At 39.9% G+C, this 16546-nt stretch overlaps 1 protein-coding gene across 3 annotated transcripts in view; it reads right to left on the bottom strand.

The window, feature by feature from the left end:
- Positions 1-5758: 5758 nt before the first annotated feature.
- The window catches only part of ASXL3 (ASXL transcriptional regulator 3), a 171261-nt gene continuing 160473 nt past the window's right edge, over positions 5759-16546 (bottom strand). For all 3 annotated transcript variants that reach the window (XM_070275616.1, XM_070275614.1, XM_070275615.1), the window contains one exon: positions 5759-14209. In XM_070275616.1, coding sequence (XP_070131717.1) covers positions 10496-14209 — 3714 coding nt within the window. In that variant the 3' untranslated portion in view covers positions 5759-10495. The remainder of the gene's footprint in view (positions 14210-16546) is intronic.

Raw genomic sequence — 16546 nt, 5'->3', positions numbered from 1 at the left:
GCGCAGGAACTTAACCACTCGGCCACGGAGCCGGCCCCATCATTTAACCTTAATTACCTCTTTACCTTATCTCCAAATACAGTCACGTTTGGGGGTTAGAGGTTTAACATATGAATTTAGGGTGTGTGTGTGGGGGGGGGGGGGCACAATTCAGTCCACAGCACTTCCCCAGTGAGGCTTTCCCAGTACAAGCTCCACACCATGATATTCCCTATGCCTCACCACGTTTTATTTTCCTTCATAGCATGTTTCATTTTCAAATGTAAAATGTATGTTGTCTGAACTCTTTATTGCCTGTCTCCCTTCAGGGATTTTTGACTGTTTCTTCATTGTGGTATTTATAGCAGCCATGACAGAGTCTGGCACAAAGAAAGCCAACAATATAAACACTGTTATGTGCATGAATGGACTATCCTATATTATGTACAATGGAAGCTGCTAAAAATAACAAAGGAGATGAGTTACTACACCTGGTCTTCAGTAGGTTTCAGTCCAGTAACATACATGACGCTCACCACAAAAGAATGGTAGTTCTCCATTAACTATAAACAATAACTCAGGAAATGATCAAAAAGAAATGCAGAAATCCGGACTGTGCACAGTCTAGGGAGACATCGCTTCCCACGTAGGAGCTAACCTCTTCAGATTTGCATAAATCTATTTGCTGAACTATGGGTCAGGAAATCAGATTTCCCATTATTAAAGTTATCATTCATTCTTGGTAATATTTATATGAGCCAACTGCAAATCATAAGAACAAGTCAAATCTATGTGCTGAAGTGCATTTTAAACATCCATCCTCACAGGCAAATTATACACAGAAATATCTGCTGTGACAATACTTTAATAAATGACCACGTGTAAGAATAGCCAATTGCAGAGCCCAATTTTTCCTTTCTGATAAATTAGTTTGATATTCACTTTAAAAAAAACAGAAATGATTTACTAAATCTCTGAAGAGCTTTCTAAATCAAGCCATCCCAAATTTTATTGAGCTTGCAAAGGCATTTTTTAAGCATCCTCTCATTAATTTGAACGTAAAAATAGGAAAAATAATCTCTAATGTAGTTAGAAAGTAACATTCATTTTCCTGCTAAGGTCTAGTGACAAAAGAATGTTAGTGCACATTGCTACCTATTACTACAATAGTGGAACCCAAAGTGAAACAAGCAGATGCAGACTTACCTTGTTTGGTGAATTACACAGGACACAAAACCACAATTCTGAAGCATACCAGGCCGTCTGTGCTGTTTTCTCTAGATGAGCCAAATATGGTAACAAACCATCCTCCATGCAAAGGAGTCTTTCTTTCTTTTATTTTTCCGTTTTAAGTGAGAAAGCATAATTCCTGCAGTAGAAGATGCAGAATAGTATTTTGCTTCTCATACTACAGTGCCTAAATGTTTTGACTCTGAACCTAGATAAAGTAGTCAAGAGATTAAATTATGACTCAGAGGAGATTTATCTTTCCAAAACTTCCATTCCCTTGATTTTTCCTCCCATCTATGCCCAAGCTATTCTAGGAGATAGAATATTTCCTGGAAAAGTATGTTTGAATGAGATTTTCTGAGACAATTCCTTCCATCTTATGACAGTGTTTCACGGCACAATGCTGAAGCACAACACACTAAAGAAATATTTGGTGACTTTCTTTTTCTTGAAGAATCAAGCCATCAGCAAAACCTCTTATCCAGTGTCATACAGCAACTCGCATAGAAATGGTCATGAGAAAAATGTTTGCTCACTGAATATTGGATGAATATTGGCACCTAAATTGTCCCCTAGTTGTCAGAATCCCCTCACAAACAAGGAGGGTCAAAGAGTAAACTCTGTATATTCAGTGAGATGACACACTCTCCTTAAGAAGAAAGGGAAGTTAAAGGATCTCTTTTTGGGAACAGCAAAATGCAATTTCTCACACAGTCTAACCTTATAAATAAATGTATTATGTTTGACACATCTTCAAATAATTACTTATTAAAATACTTAAAATATTAACTTGCCAGATGGCTTTAAGAGAAATATTTATAAGTAAGAGTTGATAAAAGATGGCTTTGTCCTGTGGGGGAGATGGTGAGTCAGACACCGAATAGGAATGTGAATAACCTGAAGTCATGTTCTTACAGCTGGGACAGGATGACAGACAAGGGGTCAGAGGCCACTGGGTGCTACCCAATTGGCTTCTTTCTGTGGTAACAGCTATCATTCATGTTCATTTCAAGGGAAATGATTGGGATGCCGACAAAGAAGAGCATGCCCTCTCTCAGGTGGGACTGCCCTGAAACTATGTTAGGTGTGGGCAATGAATGCTCCTCTGCAGGTTCCATTCTCATCCAGTGGCAATCCTAAATGACTTCACCCACTAGGTTGCTCTCTGCCCCACTGCACCTCGTACATATCTTGGGATACTCTTGTCACATTAAAATCATTTTATCATCTTTCCCACCAGCCTATAATGTTTTTCAAGGCTTGGGACCCTCTGATTTTTCTCAGTATCCCCAGTCCTTAGCAGTCTGTGTAACAGCTACTGAATCTTGTGGCAAATAAGAGGATGAGCTTTGGTATCTGAGAAACCTTCTTTCATCCCCCAGATCTTAGCTGTGTCTTTTTTTCTTTAAACTCTCTAAGCCTCAGGTTCCTCATTTATTACATGAATACAACAACAGTGCCTACCTAATAGGATTTTTTTAAGGATAAATGTGATAATTAACACCTATGAAATACTTTGCAGCACTCAGCACACAGCACTTCACTTGTATTATCTATTATTATTTTTTAATAAAGACAATCTGCCTTTTTGGAACAAGTCTCGGAAATTGCCATATTTGGTGTAGGATACAGATAAACTCTAAGTTTATTTATATGAAAAGAACTTATAAAATCTCCTTCATATGCAGATCATGAAGGCTAACAACTTGGAAATGATTTATTCCTGAGAGAATAAAAATTTAAAAACTGGCATTTTAAAGGGTAGTGTCCTTGATTATTCCCAGTTTTTGTCAAGCAAAGCTTTTTGGACAAAAAAGTTTCCAGAAAAGAAACTTTCCAAAGTCAAAATATGAAAAGAAAGAAACTAGCTGCTACCAATCTCACACTATGCTTTTCATGGTCAAAAACGTGTGATATGCTCTGAACGAGCCCTCTGGCAGCGAGGGAATTAGGTGTTTGAAGATTAGAGGTAATAAATTATCCATAGACTCCTACTCTAAACGTACCTTTAAAAAATGTTTTGAATTCTTAAACGTTTCTTTTTAAGATGGCAATTCATTTCCCATAGCTTTTTCCCCGGGATGCATAAAGATTATTTTACCAAAAAACGCGTAGTATTAAAAAAAGTCTACATTGAACCCCCAGGTTAAAGGAAGAAGAGGGGGAAATTTTTCAGTGGCTTTGGCTTAGGAGCCATCAGGAACTGCCCCTACTGACACACTGAGCCTTTCGATTCGTCACTTTGAGATTTAAACGGATTGGCAAATGAATTTTATATTACAGTAAGAAATCATGTTTTTTATTTCTATATAAATGGACATGCACAAATGTTGTGGTTTCTATATAGGGAGAGCACATACAGGAGAAGCCCATATGGTTCCCAAAGTCACTGAGGCCAACCACGCATTCCTCTAGGTGGAAGATGTTCCAGCCTCCCAGACCTGGATGCTAAAAGCCAAATGAATCAAGGAATATAGAACCATAGTTCTGGACTCCTCGGAAGTCCCTCCACGTTCCCTCATCATTGAAGAATAAGGATTTGGAACACAGTGTTTTCCAGAAATAAAACTATAATTTACTAAAGATATAAGTCTGGATCAAAGGTGAAACCTATTTTCAATTTACAAGGTCATGATAAGTAATAAAGTCTTTGTGATGAGCCCACAGAAAATGAGATGGATCTTACGTGACCTCAGGTGTCCAGGAACTTCTGTGAAAGCAGCTGGTCCTCCTGCCCTTTGGCCAAGTTGTTATTTATGGGGAGTGTCCACTGAACATGTGCTTGGAAACAGCAAAACAGGGCAACTCCCAGACATTTCACTGCATTTTGGTTAGAGCTCACCTTTGAACCATCTCTAAACCATTTCTTTTAAAAAAAATACACAAATCAATTTGTAAATGAAAATTTTAACTTTACCTCAAAAACAAACTCCCATAAATGCAATGGATATACTAAGTATAAATTCTATTGATGAAAGCCGATTCAGAAAGCTCCTTGTTCATGGAACTGATATTCAGCCAATCTTCATTGGTTTTTGTAATAGGGCCATCTCTTTTGACTTGTTTGGCATCTGCTTGGATTGGTTGATGCCTTGCAGGATTGCTAAAAATTTTTAACATCAGCTTTAGTCAGGTATCACAATGGGATATTTAATATATCTGCAAAGCTTGAAATAAAACTATTTGAAATAAAATGGCAAAAAATTCCGTTTTTGCTTTGTAAATCAAGTGACCTTTCTCTAATTAGAGTATGGTAATTAATTGCATTGGCAACTTGGATAAAAGTTTCTGTAGGGAAGAAACCTAGGTTCATTGATCAATTTTGACTTCCAGATTGGCTGTGACGTGATATTGGATTATTCCAGCTTTTCATTTCTGCATGTCACTGTAGATAACTGTGTGTGATCTGAACTTGAAATACTAAGTCTAGGCACTAAGTCTTCAAATAATTTTATGGGGTGAGAAAGATTATCTAGGATTTCTGTTCAACTGACTTGGCAGAAAGAAGCCCAACACTGTGGTATCAACTACTCTCCTGGCTAGGTTCTTGAGAATAGTGTACTGATCTTTGATTATAATGAAGCCTTTGTGTGAAAACTGAGGAATCACCAGGTAAATCACTAGTTCTCAGATAAGGACTATGATGGATACACATACATACAGTACTTTAGATCCTAAGAGCAATTGTTACTCACATTAGGCCACTTTAAAGTATTAAGAATGGAATATTTATATAAAAATTGTATAATTGTACCTACTATACGAAAATAAAACATATAAAGCATCGCGGTCAGTTTCAACAAACGTCAGCTTAAAGAATGCTGCACTGTTTTATTTCCTCTAATGAATTTTGGACAAGATGATACCTGTGGAGTACCGCAAGGAAAACAGTAAAAAAAAAAATTCTGCAACTCTAAATAAAATTAAGAAAACGTTTGAAAATATTTTAATAGAAAATATAAGACAAAAAAGGAATGTCATCATTGTGCAAATAACGTAAGGAAACTTAGAAGTATCTATCTTCCACTGACTTACTTGCATAAGGTCTTTTATTATTATAATAATTTAGTTTTTTGGAGGAGGAAGAAACATGTTTTGCTGTTTTTCCTCCAAATGTAAGCATCCTCTTTCGCCATCTGGTGGCTAAAGACGGCATTTTCCCCGTAGATGAAAACAGTTGAACTCAAATTTAACAGCCAATTACGTTTAATGCTTTCCGATTCATCTTACTGTAAAGATATGCATATTTTTTAACCAATGTAAATATAACAGGCAATTTTGTTTTAACGGTTCACAGCATTTTATTCAAATAGCTCTAGCTGTAATATTTAATGCAAGATAAAACAAAATTAACCAGACCAATTCTTTTAAAAAAGAATTTGAAAAGTCAATTCATTTTGAAAGTTAAAATTAAATATGGTAGTAACAATTTGTTTGACCTGAATGTCTTTTGGTATAAAGAATTAATAAGATCTTTATGAAAACAAGATCCAAACATATTTTTAAATGATGAACATCACAGATACAGTTAATTTCAAAGAGATTTCAGTTTTGGTTTTTTTCTGTTTTAATAAAAGTTATAATTGTATGTAGGCAATTTGTCATACCAAAAAAGCAGGGTAGATAATGTAAGAGCATATTTTTTCCCCATTTTTTTCTTAATTAAAAATTTCAAAGTATTTATTAGTACAGCTCATGTATATACAACTACATTTCATAAAAATTAAAAATGACAATTATTTAATGTTTAATTTCTTTATTTTCTCCAGAATATTTTAATATTGAAACCCAAATTGTTACTTTGAGAACGGGAAGAACAGAGAAACATGAAGAGACAAACATTTCATTTCATTTAACTTATGGTATTGTGAGCAGTCACTTTTGTAGGCAACGTTTTTTTTCTTTGTAGAAAAGAAATAAAAAACAAACAGCACCATTAAAGAATGCATGATCCCTGAATTCTAAACAAAACACTGTCTAAAAATTTTGTAAATGCTTCTTGCACTCAGTCACATTTAGTCAGGTATCAAAGCAAGCATAACAGTATTAAATTGTAGCAGTCTCACTGAATCAACTGCTCCCCCTTCTGAGGATTTTACACACCTTTTCTGAGTTTTTCCTGTGGGAACAATATATTCTTTGGTAGAGGACTGAAGGAGGGTTTTACTTTTCTGTATGCTGATATCAAACGTCTATGTAGGTCCAGGGCCTTCGCCCCCAATCTGCGTTTGTTATGTTCGGGTCGATTTCACATTTTGCTGTTACACTGTAGGAGTAATACCGCCTTTAAAGAAAGGCATTAAATGGCTAATGTCGAACAGATGTAAACATTCAGAATACTGACCAAAAAAAAAAAAATACACACAAACACACATCATAAAAGAATGCTATACTGAAAATATGAGTCAGATTAGGTTTCCATGAAGCAAGGGGAAAATACAGCAGTACAGGAAAATGATGGCAACCAAGTAAAGCACTTCCTTTGAAACATTCATGAACAGTACAAATACAACAAAGTTCTTCTACAGTCTAAATTCTTCTGCAACTATCAAATATAGTACAAAGCGAAATAGTATGTGCTATAAAAAAGCAGCTCCTTTAAATTATAGTAAAAACGCTTTTTGTTTGCTTTACAGTGACAAAGCATGAGGACTGAAGACGACACAATTTTTATATTCAGTGACATTTTGGCTACTTAGGCCCCTGACAGTCTGATGAGTTCCTTTTCTAGGACTCTTCACATTGTTCTCTAGAAACACAGACGGACAGTGACTCTGGGCTCTGCGTGTTGGGCGGGCTTGCTGCCACCAGGCGCTAGTGTGGTGCTCAGCCCCCACACCAGAGAGACGATGCCACCCTGCGTGGGGATTCAGCTTTGTAACCCAGGACTTCACCAGGCCAACGAGCAACTGGGAAGCCAAGGCCACAGTAACTTCCTCTTTTGAAATTGTGCGAGTTTGTAAAAGAAATGGGGCTGCAGCATCACAGACTCTTACTCTTGACTGCGTTATGAAGCACCAGGTGCACCAGCTTGTTTTTGTATGTTTATTTTGAACCAGTAAGAATATCCAAGGTCTAGAAGTCAACGAAACCATCTAGAGCTCATCCCAGAAACACACACCACCACAAAGTCTTTATAGCAACCAGGCTCAACCTCATAGGTTTGTTTTCAAGTTTTTTTCTTCCAACTAGACCTTAGCAGGGCAATATTATATATAACTATGGTGCTCAGTTCACCAACATTTCTGCTATTCTCACTTTGGGGAAGGAAAAATATTTTCATTTTGAAAATGAATTTGCATCAGAACGTTCTTATTAACATGCCCATTAACTACCTAAATGTCTTTATACATCTCAGGCATATGCATATCAAATAGGAGGGGGATTAGGGAATAGCTAATAGTTTTCTTCCTTCCCCTGCTCCAAAAGTGCTACTCAGGGAAATACATCCTTTGTGATAAAAAAAAAAAAAAAAATGACATGTTACATGTGCAAGTTCTATTCCTGATAGGGATAGCATAGTGTCCAAGAACCAGGACAATGCACATGCTAAAATTTGCACATTACACCATAATAACATACTCCTTTGCACATAGGCGGACACCTGTAGAAATCAGGAAACTAAACCTACTCGCCTAATCCAAATATACTGGCTTTTGTATATATATTAAATGGACGCTTGTAAAATATCTGACTCACATTTTACTTCTAAACGTCTTTTCTTTCCATTATTTTTTTAACCCAAAGATGTTAATTTTTTTAGTAATATAAACCATATGCGAACACTAGGAATTTAAACTGGGGCAATAAAGAGCAAGGGCAGAGAAAAATTATGCTCTTTGGACCTGGGTGATAGGATCCACGCTTGATCAACAAGTGATTCTCCAAACGTATTCTGTGAAAAATCAACACGTACAGAAGGACACTTTTCTTTATTCCCACTAAGTAGTTTGCAGGCAGTGTTCCACGAGGATGGAACTGATTATGAGCTCAGTGTCACATCAGCCTCGATTGGACCTCATATACAGAGTGCAAAGGTTTTGTAGACTGGAGTTTCTTTCAACACCGTGTCAGTTACTGATGCGGTAGTTTTAAATCTGCTGGTGTGGACAGTATCTGACACTGGTAGAGTGGCAACTGAAACTGGAAAAAGGAGTTGGCATGCAAGTGTCTATATTTTAGGGGTGTCCCTCTGAGAGTAAAGCATGCTCTTCTGAACCAAGACAATATCAGAACCAAGAAGACCATAGCGACACCACTGACGAGGATGCCACCCAAACACAACCTGGTGCAGAGCGAACTTAGGATCCGCTGGAACTTATGTGCATTCCTTGGAAAGGGCTGGTTAAGTGCATTGCTAATTTTCTCAGTCGTTATTTTTCTTAATTTTAATATGAAAAACAGAAGTGACAGGACTGAAGCACCGCATCGTGGCCAGAGGCAGGCCCTTCTTTGCTTTCTTCCTTTTTAAGATAAAGTATCTTTCACTATCAGCAATTTGTTAATAAAAACGATGTCTCTATCACCTAACAAAATTTGGCAACATCACAATAAATATGGAGAAAATAAAAACATACGCCATGGTTAATCACTATAAAAAATCACAAGGTTTTTTTTTTTTCCCCAGGAATGTAATTTCGGCTCATTCTAGTAAATTTTTAAGACGTACTTTAAGGAAATATCAAAAGTTTACATTGATTAGGATGATCCCATATGAATAGATCTGTCATTCTTAACCCCGATACAGATGATTTTTTCCCCCGTGTTTTTTTTTTTTCATTCTACAGCCACAGTCAACCAATGGGTTAATGGCACTCCACATTTTGTGCTCTGTAAGCTGAAGTTAAATGGGCGTGGTCTTTGTTGTCTTTCATCTTCCCACAATGTGCATGTGCTTTTGAACTTGCTTTAGGGAACAGAGCCTCCTGAACTACAGCTGTTCTCTGACCTGAGGGTGGCCAAAGTCTATGGAATGTCGCTCAAATACTCAACACTCAGACTTGACTCGATAAACACTGACAGTGTCTGTAAGATGCAGTATCCCTTTTTCGAAAGCAGTTCCACTCCCCCAAATATGAAGAATGTACTGAATTCACCTGAGGGGAAAAAAAACAAAACATGCAAAGCTTGGAACAATATTTTAAATAAAGGCTATTTAAGAGTCAACTATAATTATACAGATCGTGAATCATGAGAAAAAACTTGTTCAGAAAAATGTCAACACTTCAGCCTTCTGCAGTCCCTTGTATCACTAATGACACTTGAAAAAAGAGGCGGCCAATTTCTGCAAAGTCAGAAACCAGAATGCACTGGTATCATCACTAAAGGGCTACAATTATTTTCCCCCAAATTTTAAGATCTAGTAATTATATTAGAGTGAACAGAATGGACCATATTTACATTGTCAACCCATTTATGTGAGTTTGCATACACAGCATTTCACTTGTTTGCTTTGAATTTTAGGCATTTTTTTAAATACTTTGTTCTTAAAAGCCACACGTGAAGCTCTGAGTTCCTCTGGGCCTACAGCTCTCTGTTGGCCAACTGATCTTACGGTATCAGGTGTCAAAGGGTTCAAGGCAGATTAGCGGGCATGAGGCCTGCACTGCAATTTCAGGTATAAGAAACATTTCACTACAGTGTGCACAGCGTCCAAGGCAGATTCAGAGAGTCCCCCAGTCTCTGAAAAGAGTAAAAAGGGAGAAAAGAGAATAAGGACAGTGGAGTTCATTAACAGCGTACCTCCTTTAATGGATCTTTTGTGATATGCGTAAACACAAGGAATCACACATTTAAATCAGATTCCCCTTTCCAAATGGTTTAACCACTGTGGTGAAGGTAGGTCCAGAGAGTCCGCTGTGCAAACCCCTGCTGTAATGGTCAATCTACAGAAGGATGCATAACCACCTTAATCGCGTTCCCCATTCTCTGCCTACATCTGCATTTCTGGTTAGTACTGAGTAATTAAAAATGTCCTTTTCCTATCTACACCTGGATCTTAAAAAAACAAATGGAGTAGTGCCCTGTGTACACACAGACAGAGATATTCCAAAGCTGGGAATGGTAGCTAACTATGTAAAAGGCATGCTGCTGAGCCACTAGGGTGGGATGCCATCTCCCCTTTCCGAGAAATGCAAGAAAGTAATTATCCCATAGAGAAGAGAGGCTCTGTTCCAAAGTAAAATAAATTAGCACGATATAAAGCACTGAGTTATTCAATTTGTTGCTGCTGATGCCGTTTGGCTTTTCCGTGTTGAAAAGGGATACTGCATCTTTCATTCAGCTCTTATCGCACAACCAGGCAAGCTACACAGAGTTTCGAAGGACCTATGCAGTCGTCATGGCAGAAGGCCCCACAGCCTTTGCACACAATCATGGCTTTCAGCCGGCAAGAGCATTTCAGTTCCAATTCATCCTTGTTGCTGCTGTCGGCGAAGTTCTGAGCGGGCATCTGAGCGTTCTGACCAGGCAGGCCCGTGGCAGCGGCGGAGCCACTTCCCAAGATCCCAATGGACTTTTCAATGGCAGAGGCTGCCCTTTTGAAGCTCGTGCTACCAAAGTGTATTGTTGGATAATTTCCACAGAGCTGCTGTTGTTGCTGCACCTGCATTTTCTGAGCAGCTAATTGGGTAAAAGGCTTTTGTGGCTCAGAAAGCAAATAGGAAGAGAAATCTGCATTTTTTAGCGCAAACGCTTTTAACTGTTCTTTCATTTCATTCTGGTCATAGGAAACTTGTTTCATGCCCAGTTCACAGCTGCTGCTTAACCCTTCCTCAAAAGAAAGAGGTTCCGATTTGATATTGCTACATATGCCCGCGGACTGTGGCCAACTAAGTCTCTTAGTGGTTTCCATGGTAACTGGCGGTTGTTTTTGATCGGATGGGGCTTCTGCATTAGGAAGAGGTGGAGGTAGCGGAGGTGGCGGTGGGGGAGGCGGGGGCAACGCCAGGGGGGGAGGGGGAGGGGGTGGGGGCGGAGGGGGTGGGGGATGCACCAGTGCTTTGTTTGGCATTGCGTGTGCAGCCCCTCCTGCGTCATCCCCTTCTTTGATGGGCATGTTGGGGGATAGCATGTTGGTTAACCTTAGCTGGTGAGGGGCTGAAGAAAGGCCAACCTCTCCCAATCCCTTTTGTTCAAGATGCCGACTGAAGGCAAATGCATTACAGCCCACTGGGGGCTTGGCAGGGGCCTGTATCAGAGCTGCAGGAGGAATGGGGCCCCTGGCAGCCATAGGCATTTGGTAAAACTGCTGTCTGTGTGAGGTACCAGCGTCAGGGTGGAAGCCGCCATTCTTGTCAACATGAAATAGGTTCTGCTGGAAGCTACAGGAGGGGAGCAGCCGCTTTTGCTGTTTGACCTCAGGGCTGTGAACAATCCTGTTCTGCATGGAGTGCTTGGTCAGCCACTCTTGCTTAAATGGCTGGCTGTGTCCTAGCTGATTCATGCCCGAGTTGATGACACAAGGCACCCCTTTCACATCTGGGTCCCCCAACAACTTCCCTGGCTCGCATTTAACTTGAGTGTGTTCCCCCACAGTCCTGGCTACTCTCTTCTTGGGGTGGTTCTCTCGCTTTCTCATTTGGAGTGGTGCAAGAGTCCCTGCCAAGTAGCCCTTCCCATCGGGATTTGGAGAGCTGGACGGCATTTCAACAATGCTCCTCTCTGGTGCTGTTTTACCCACTGAGGTAGTTTGAAGAGGCAGAGGAAGCCTGTTGATTTCAAGCTTGGCTCCCAATCTGGGCTGCGGCAACACTTTTTCCAAAGGCAGGTTACCCTGTAGTAACTGTGTCACCAGGGGATTGTTAGCCTCCACAGACGACAGACGACAGCTTGAACTCCCTGCACTGGGAACTCTTTTCAGGGTGTCTGTAGACAAGGAAATCGCCTCTTCCATGGGACCAGAGGTAGGAGCCTTCAAGTTCTGTGCCTGTTGCACACTAGGGGCTGCCTCTGAAGCCGGAGGAGGCAGCTCAGGGCCAGGGAAGTCTTCAGTGTCCATTCTAAAGCCCTTGTCCACTTCATGAGGTTCAGACTTCACAGGGAGAGAGACATTTGTTATGAGATTCCTGGGGTGAAGTTCTGACATGTGCGAGTAGCTGGCATGTTCAGTTTTGACAGCCTTTGGACAGCCCTGTTCTAGATAGTCTTTCTGTTTACTTGAACCAGAGTGACTAACCAGAGGCTGTCCTGAGCTCCTCATCCCATCATCATTCCAGCAAATCCTATTGCTTGGATTATACTGATTGCTACAGGTTGTGTCTGCTTCACTTTTGAAAGTGGTTGGGCCACGTGCCTGCTCAGCAAAGCTATTACTAGGAGCAGTCACCTCATTTAACTTATCTGGAACAACAAGGGGTACTTCTCGGAGACTTGTGCAGGCAACTTGAATCGTTTTACAGTCTTGTTTTGCTGCAGAACCAGCAATGAAACTAGAACCGTGATCTACGCCTTCATTTGCAACTGGCTCAGGTCTGCTAATCACAGACACCTGAGGACATGCTATGGGCTGTACGGATGCTTCTGTCCTCACAGATCTGCTCTGGAGGTCCAAGTTGGCTTCTGCACTTTCAATGGAGACAGTCAGAGACAAAGTGGAGGTCAGCGTGGTGCTGTGGTCAACGATGACTTTACAGGGAATTGATCTGTTTATGGCTGCTGGTGCAAAGCCCCCTGGAGGTTGCTGAGGTTTCCCAGAATTATCTGCCCTGTTTCGAGGCCCTGAACTTTTGTCCAAGCTTTCAGCACTTAACTTGGGAGGATTATCGTAAGAGTTTATTGTAAGCATGCTTCCAGTAAACATTGCGACAGGTGGGCGTGCAACCAGAGTGTCTGTGACTGCTACTGAGTCCCTGCAGCTGAGGGCTGCTCTCACAGTGGTACCCATGGATATGGTGGCCTGTTCTTCACTCCCAGGCATGGCTATCTTCTCAGAAGGAAATCTGTTGTTAATTCCCGTTGGGGGAATCAAGACAGAGCTAGTGGAGAGATGGTTTGGCAAGTTATTTCCAATGGAGGGAGTTGGCACAGAGGTGTACTGACTGGAGACTAAGTTACTAGCACTGCTGCTTGATATTAGCAACTGCTTGTCATCCATGGAACTTGATAAGCTGGAGTCCTCTGAAGTGGCGGGAAGAGGAGTGCTTTCAATACATTTTGGTATAATGGCTATGCATGGAGTGTCAGTTCCCTGGATGGTTTTTAACATGCTTATATTACAAGCAGAAATTGTAGTGTTTGCACTGTCAACAGACATTAGAACAGAGGATTTATCAACAGAACTCACAAAGGGATGTTCTTTAATTGCTCCCGATATAGCAGTGCTGCAAACAGACACAGGGACAGAATTTTTATTAAAAAGCATGGGCACACTGCTATTTTCAGAAGAGGTAGATGAAACAATTTTCTCAGATAAATGTGACACAGGTATATTTTCATCAGAACTATGCACAGATAAGTCAGTGGCAGTTTCTGGAAGTTTCGTCGGGTTAAGAGACTGCTGTAATACAGTGGTGGTCTCCCGGAGGTGCGCAGACTTGTTGCTAGGAGATCTACAGTTTGGATTGACAATAATGACACCAGTTGAACCTTCAATTTTCGTTTCAGTAGAAGAGACTTCTAAGCTTGGAGGCCCTTCCTTTGAGCAGAGTGGAGGCAACCGGGCCTCTTTAGTGTTCTGGAAGAGGTGGGTGCGGGCTTGATGCTTTGCGAAGAGCTTCGCCTTTGTCTGTTCTTTGATATGTGCCAAGGTTCTCGCCTTTCCACCCTCTGCTGGGCTCCCCATGGCTCCGGAGACGATGCTCGCAGCAGCGGCAACAGCAGCTGCAGCCGCTGCCTCTCGTTGGGCCCTTGCTTGCTGGGCTCGGGCCTTGATATCTGCGAGGGTCCTGGCTCCTGTGTTCCTCCCACCACTGACGGATGTGCTGGGAGATGCTCGAGACTCTGGTTTGGAGACTGGTTGGCTCTTGATGATAAAAGGTGGCCCGATTTTGGAAAGCTGGATCTACAGGAAGGGGAGAATGGAGAGATAAAGTGCCTGGTACATGATCACAGAGGAGGCATGCAGAAGGTGATAATGCAAGGGAGGAGAGTACCTGCCTTCTCTCATAGTATCGTGCAAACGACACCTAAGTCCCTGAAGGGGCCTTTAGGGTATAAAGCAACAATAAATGCATGAATGTGAAAATTAAAATTTTTAATCTCTGTTTTTTATCTATAAAAACATCAACCCATGACTTCATTTGGCATGGAAATGAAACATCTTAATGCCTCATATAAATGGAAACAAAATTCATGCTGCTTAAAATGAGGTTAGCTAAAAAGATGTCGAGATAGCTTTTAAATTATCTTCCTTGCTGGCACGAAAAACTGGGACCTTATCTCTATTTGAGTTTATCTGTCTTAATTTGACACAAAGAAAAAAGCCGTAGCCAAGAGGTCAGGAGACCAGAATTCTCATCCTGGCTTTCCTCAAAGGAAGTTCGTGCTTCTACGCAAATCACTGTGTACTTCAGTTTCTCTAATAAGGTCCGTCGGCCAGAGACTCTATGGTTTTGTGTACTCCCATATCACCTAGCACACTGTCTTATACACATCAACACACAATAAGAGTTTGTAAACTCAGTTGTAAAATGAGACTAGTTATTTCTGGCCTATTTCCTTTACAGAACTGTTATAAAGATGGAATAAGACCATGTGTGTGAGAGTACTCTGCTTTCCAAAGGGATTTTATCACTATGTTTTCATGAAAGCACGGGCAACTCTGGTTTTCTGCCTCTCAAAGAAAGTATGGGTTGGGAGTTTCTTTTGATGTTGGTAATCCACAATTTGCTGAATTTCATAAATGTCCCAAACCACGCTGTTCATCTACCCATGCTAATTAAGAGACTGGAAGATATCACCAAATTCCATGAGGCCCAGACCTAAAGAACAACATCCTACAGCAATGCCTGTGATGCTCTAGTCACTAAGAATTCTTGGACTCATAGATTTATCAAGATGAAAGGGATCTAGTTAAAGCCCCTAGATCTACATTTGAACAAAATAAGCCAGGGAGATAAGGTAGACCATTCTAGGTCACATAACGAGTGGGTGATAGAGAGTGTCTTCAGGCTCCCCATTCAGTGCTGCTGACAGGTACTATGCTTCCTTTTGCTCCCCTCTAGAAAAAGCTTTTCCTAGAAAACATGTCTCTCTCTCTTCTTAACATATGTATATTTACATTATAAACATTTGACACATACTATAAGATCCTATCAATTTGGAATCATGCTTTGGCACTTTGGTAGATGGAACTGTCTTCCTGAGCTATCTCATTTCTCATTTGCCAACTTGTGATGTCTCTCTCCTAACCCAAAGGCTCCAAAGAAAAGATGAATTTAGCAAGTGGATTCAATTTTTCCTTTTAAATATTTCCTTTGTTTTAAAAAATTAAAAACATTTAAAAAATTAAGCCTCGAGATATTTAAGCAAGAGCTCAAGGCCAAACAAACATCAAATATACTTATAGTGTATATCTATCTATCTTTACATAAAGTGTATATTACTGTGAAAATATGCTTTTGGCAAAAGAAAACTAGACTGGTATGTTTAAAAATATTTCCTATGAAAAGCATGCTTACATTTTTCTTTCCTTTGCTTCAGAAATTAAAATTCATAACAGGGTTTTGATTGGAGCTTACTCTTCATCTTTTCCATCTCTAGAATCATATTTAGTAGGGACTGCTTTATTAAATACAATAACTACAACCACACTCTCAAAGTCAACCTTATGGAAATCATGAGGACACACAAAAAGTAGATGCGAGAGCAGAGTGAAATAGAGAAAGAGATGAAGAAAAATAAAGCTTGAGTATGTTATAATTCTAGACCAATCCTACGATGGGGTAATCCATTTAATTGCAGGACAATATAAATGGATTGAGATAAAAACACCAAGTAAATATAAATTAATTATAGTGGGCAGAATTTTTCTTTTTATTTAACAGAGAGGTTCTTTTGAATTAACCTTAATTTTCAGTGTACTTAGGCAGAGCCAATTAAATAAAAGTTTTGTTTTCTGAGAGTTAAAATCTACCTGGGATCAAAAGAAAGTATAGAAATAGGAATGTTTGTCTATAGGCTTTATTATTTTGTGAAGTTAAATACTTATTTACTATCTTGGAGATAAAAAAAAAATAGGATTTGTATTCCTACATATCTACAGCATTTTCCCTCAGGGTTTGCAAAATAACTCCACTGATTTATTCAAAAAATATTTAATGACGCTTTTCCATAAGCCAGGTATTCTCTGCTAGGCAATGGTGGTGTTTAGTGTTTGTTAGAAAATGAATGGAGGAAA

The sequence above is a fragment of the Equus caballus genome, chromosome 8 (assembly GCF_041296265.1).
Source record: "Equus caballus isolate H_3958 breed thoroughbred chromosome 8, TB-T2T, whole genome shotgun sequence".
NCBI classification, from domain to species: Eukaryota; Metazoa; Chordata; class Mammalia; order Perissodactyla; family Equidae; genus Equus; species Equus caballus.
This window is presented reverse-complemented; position numbering and strand designations above follow the sequence as displayed.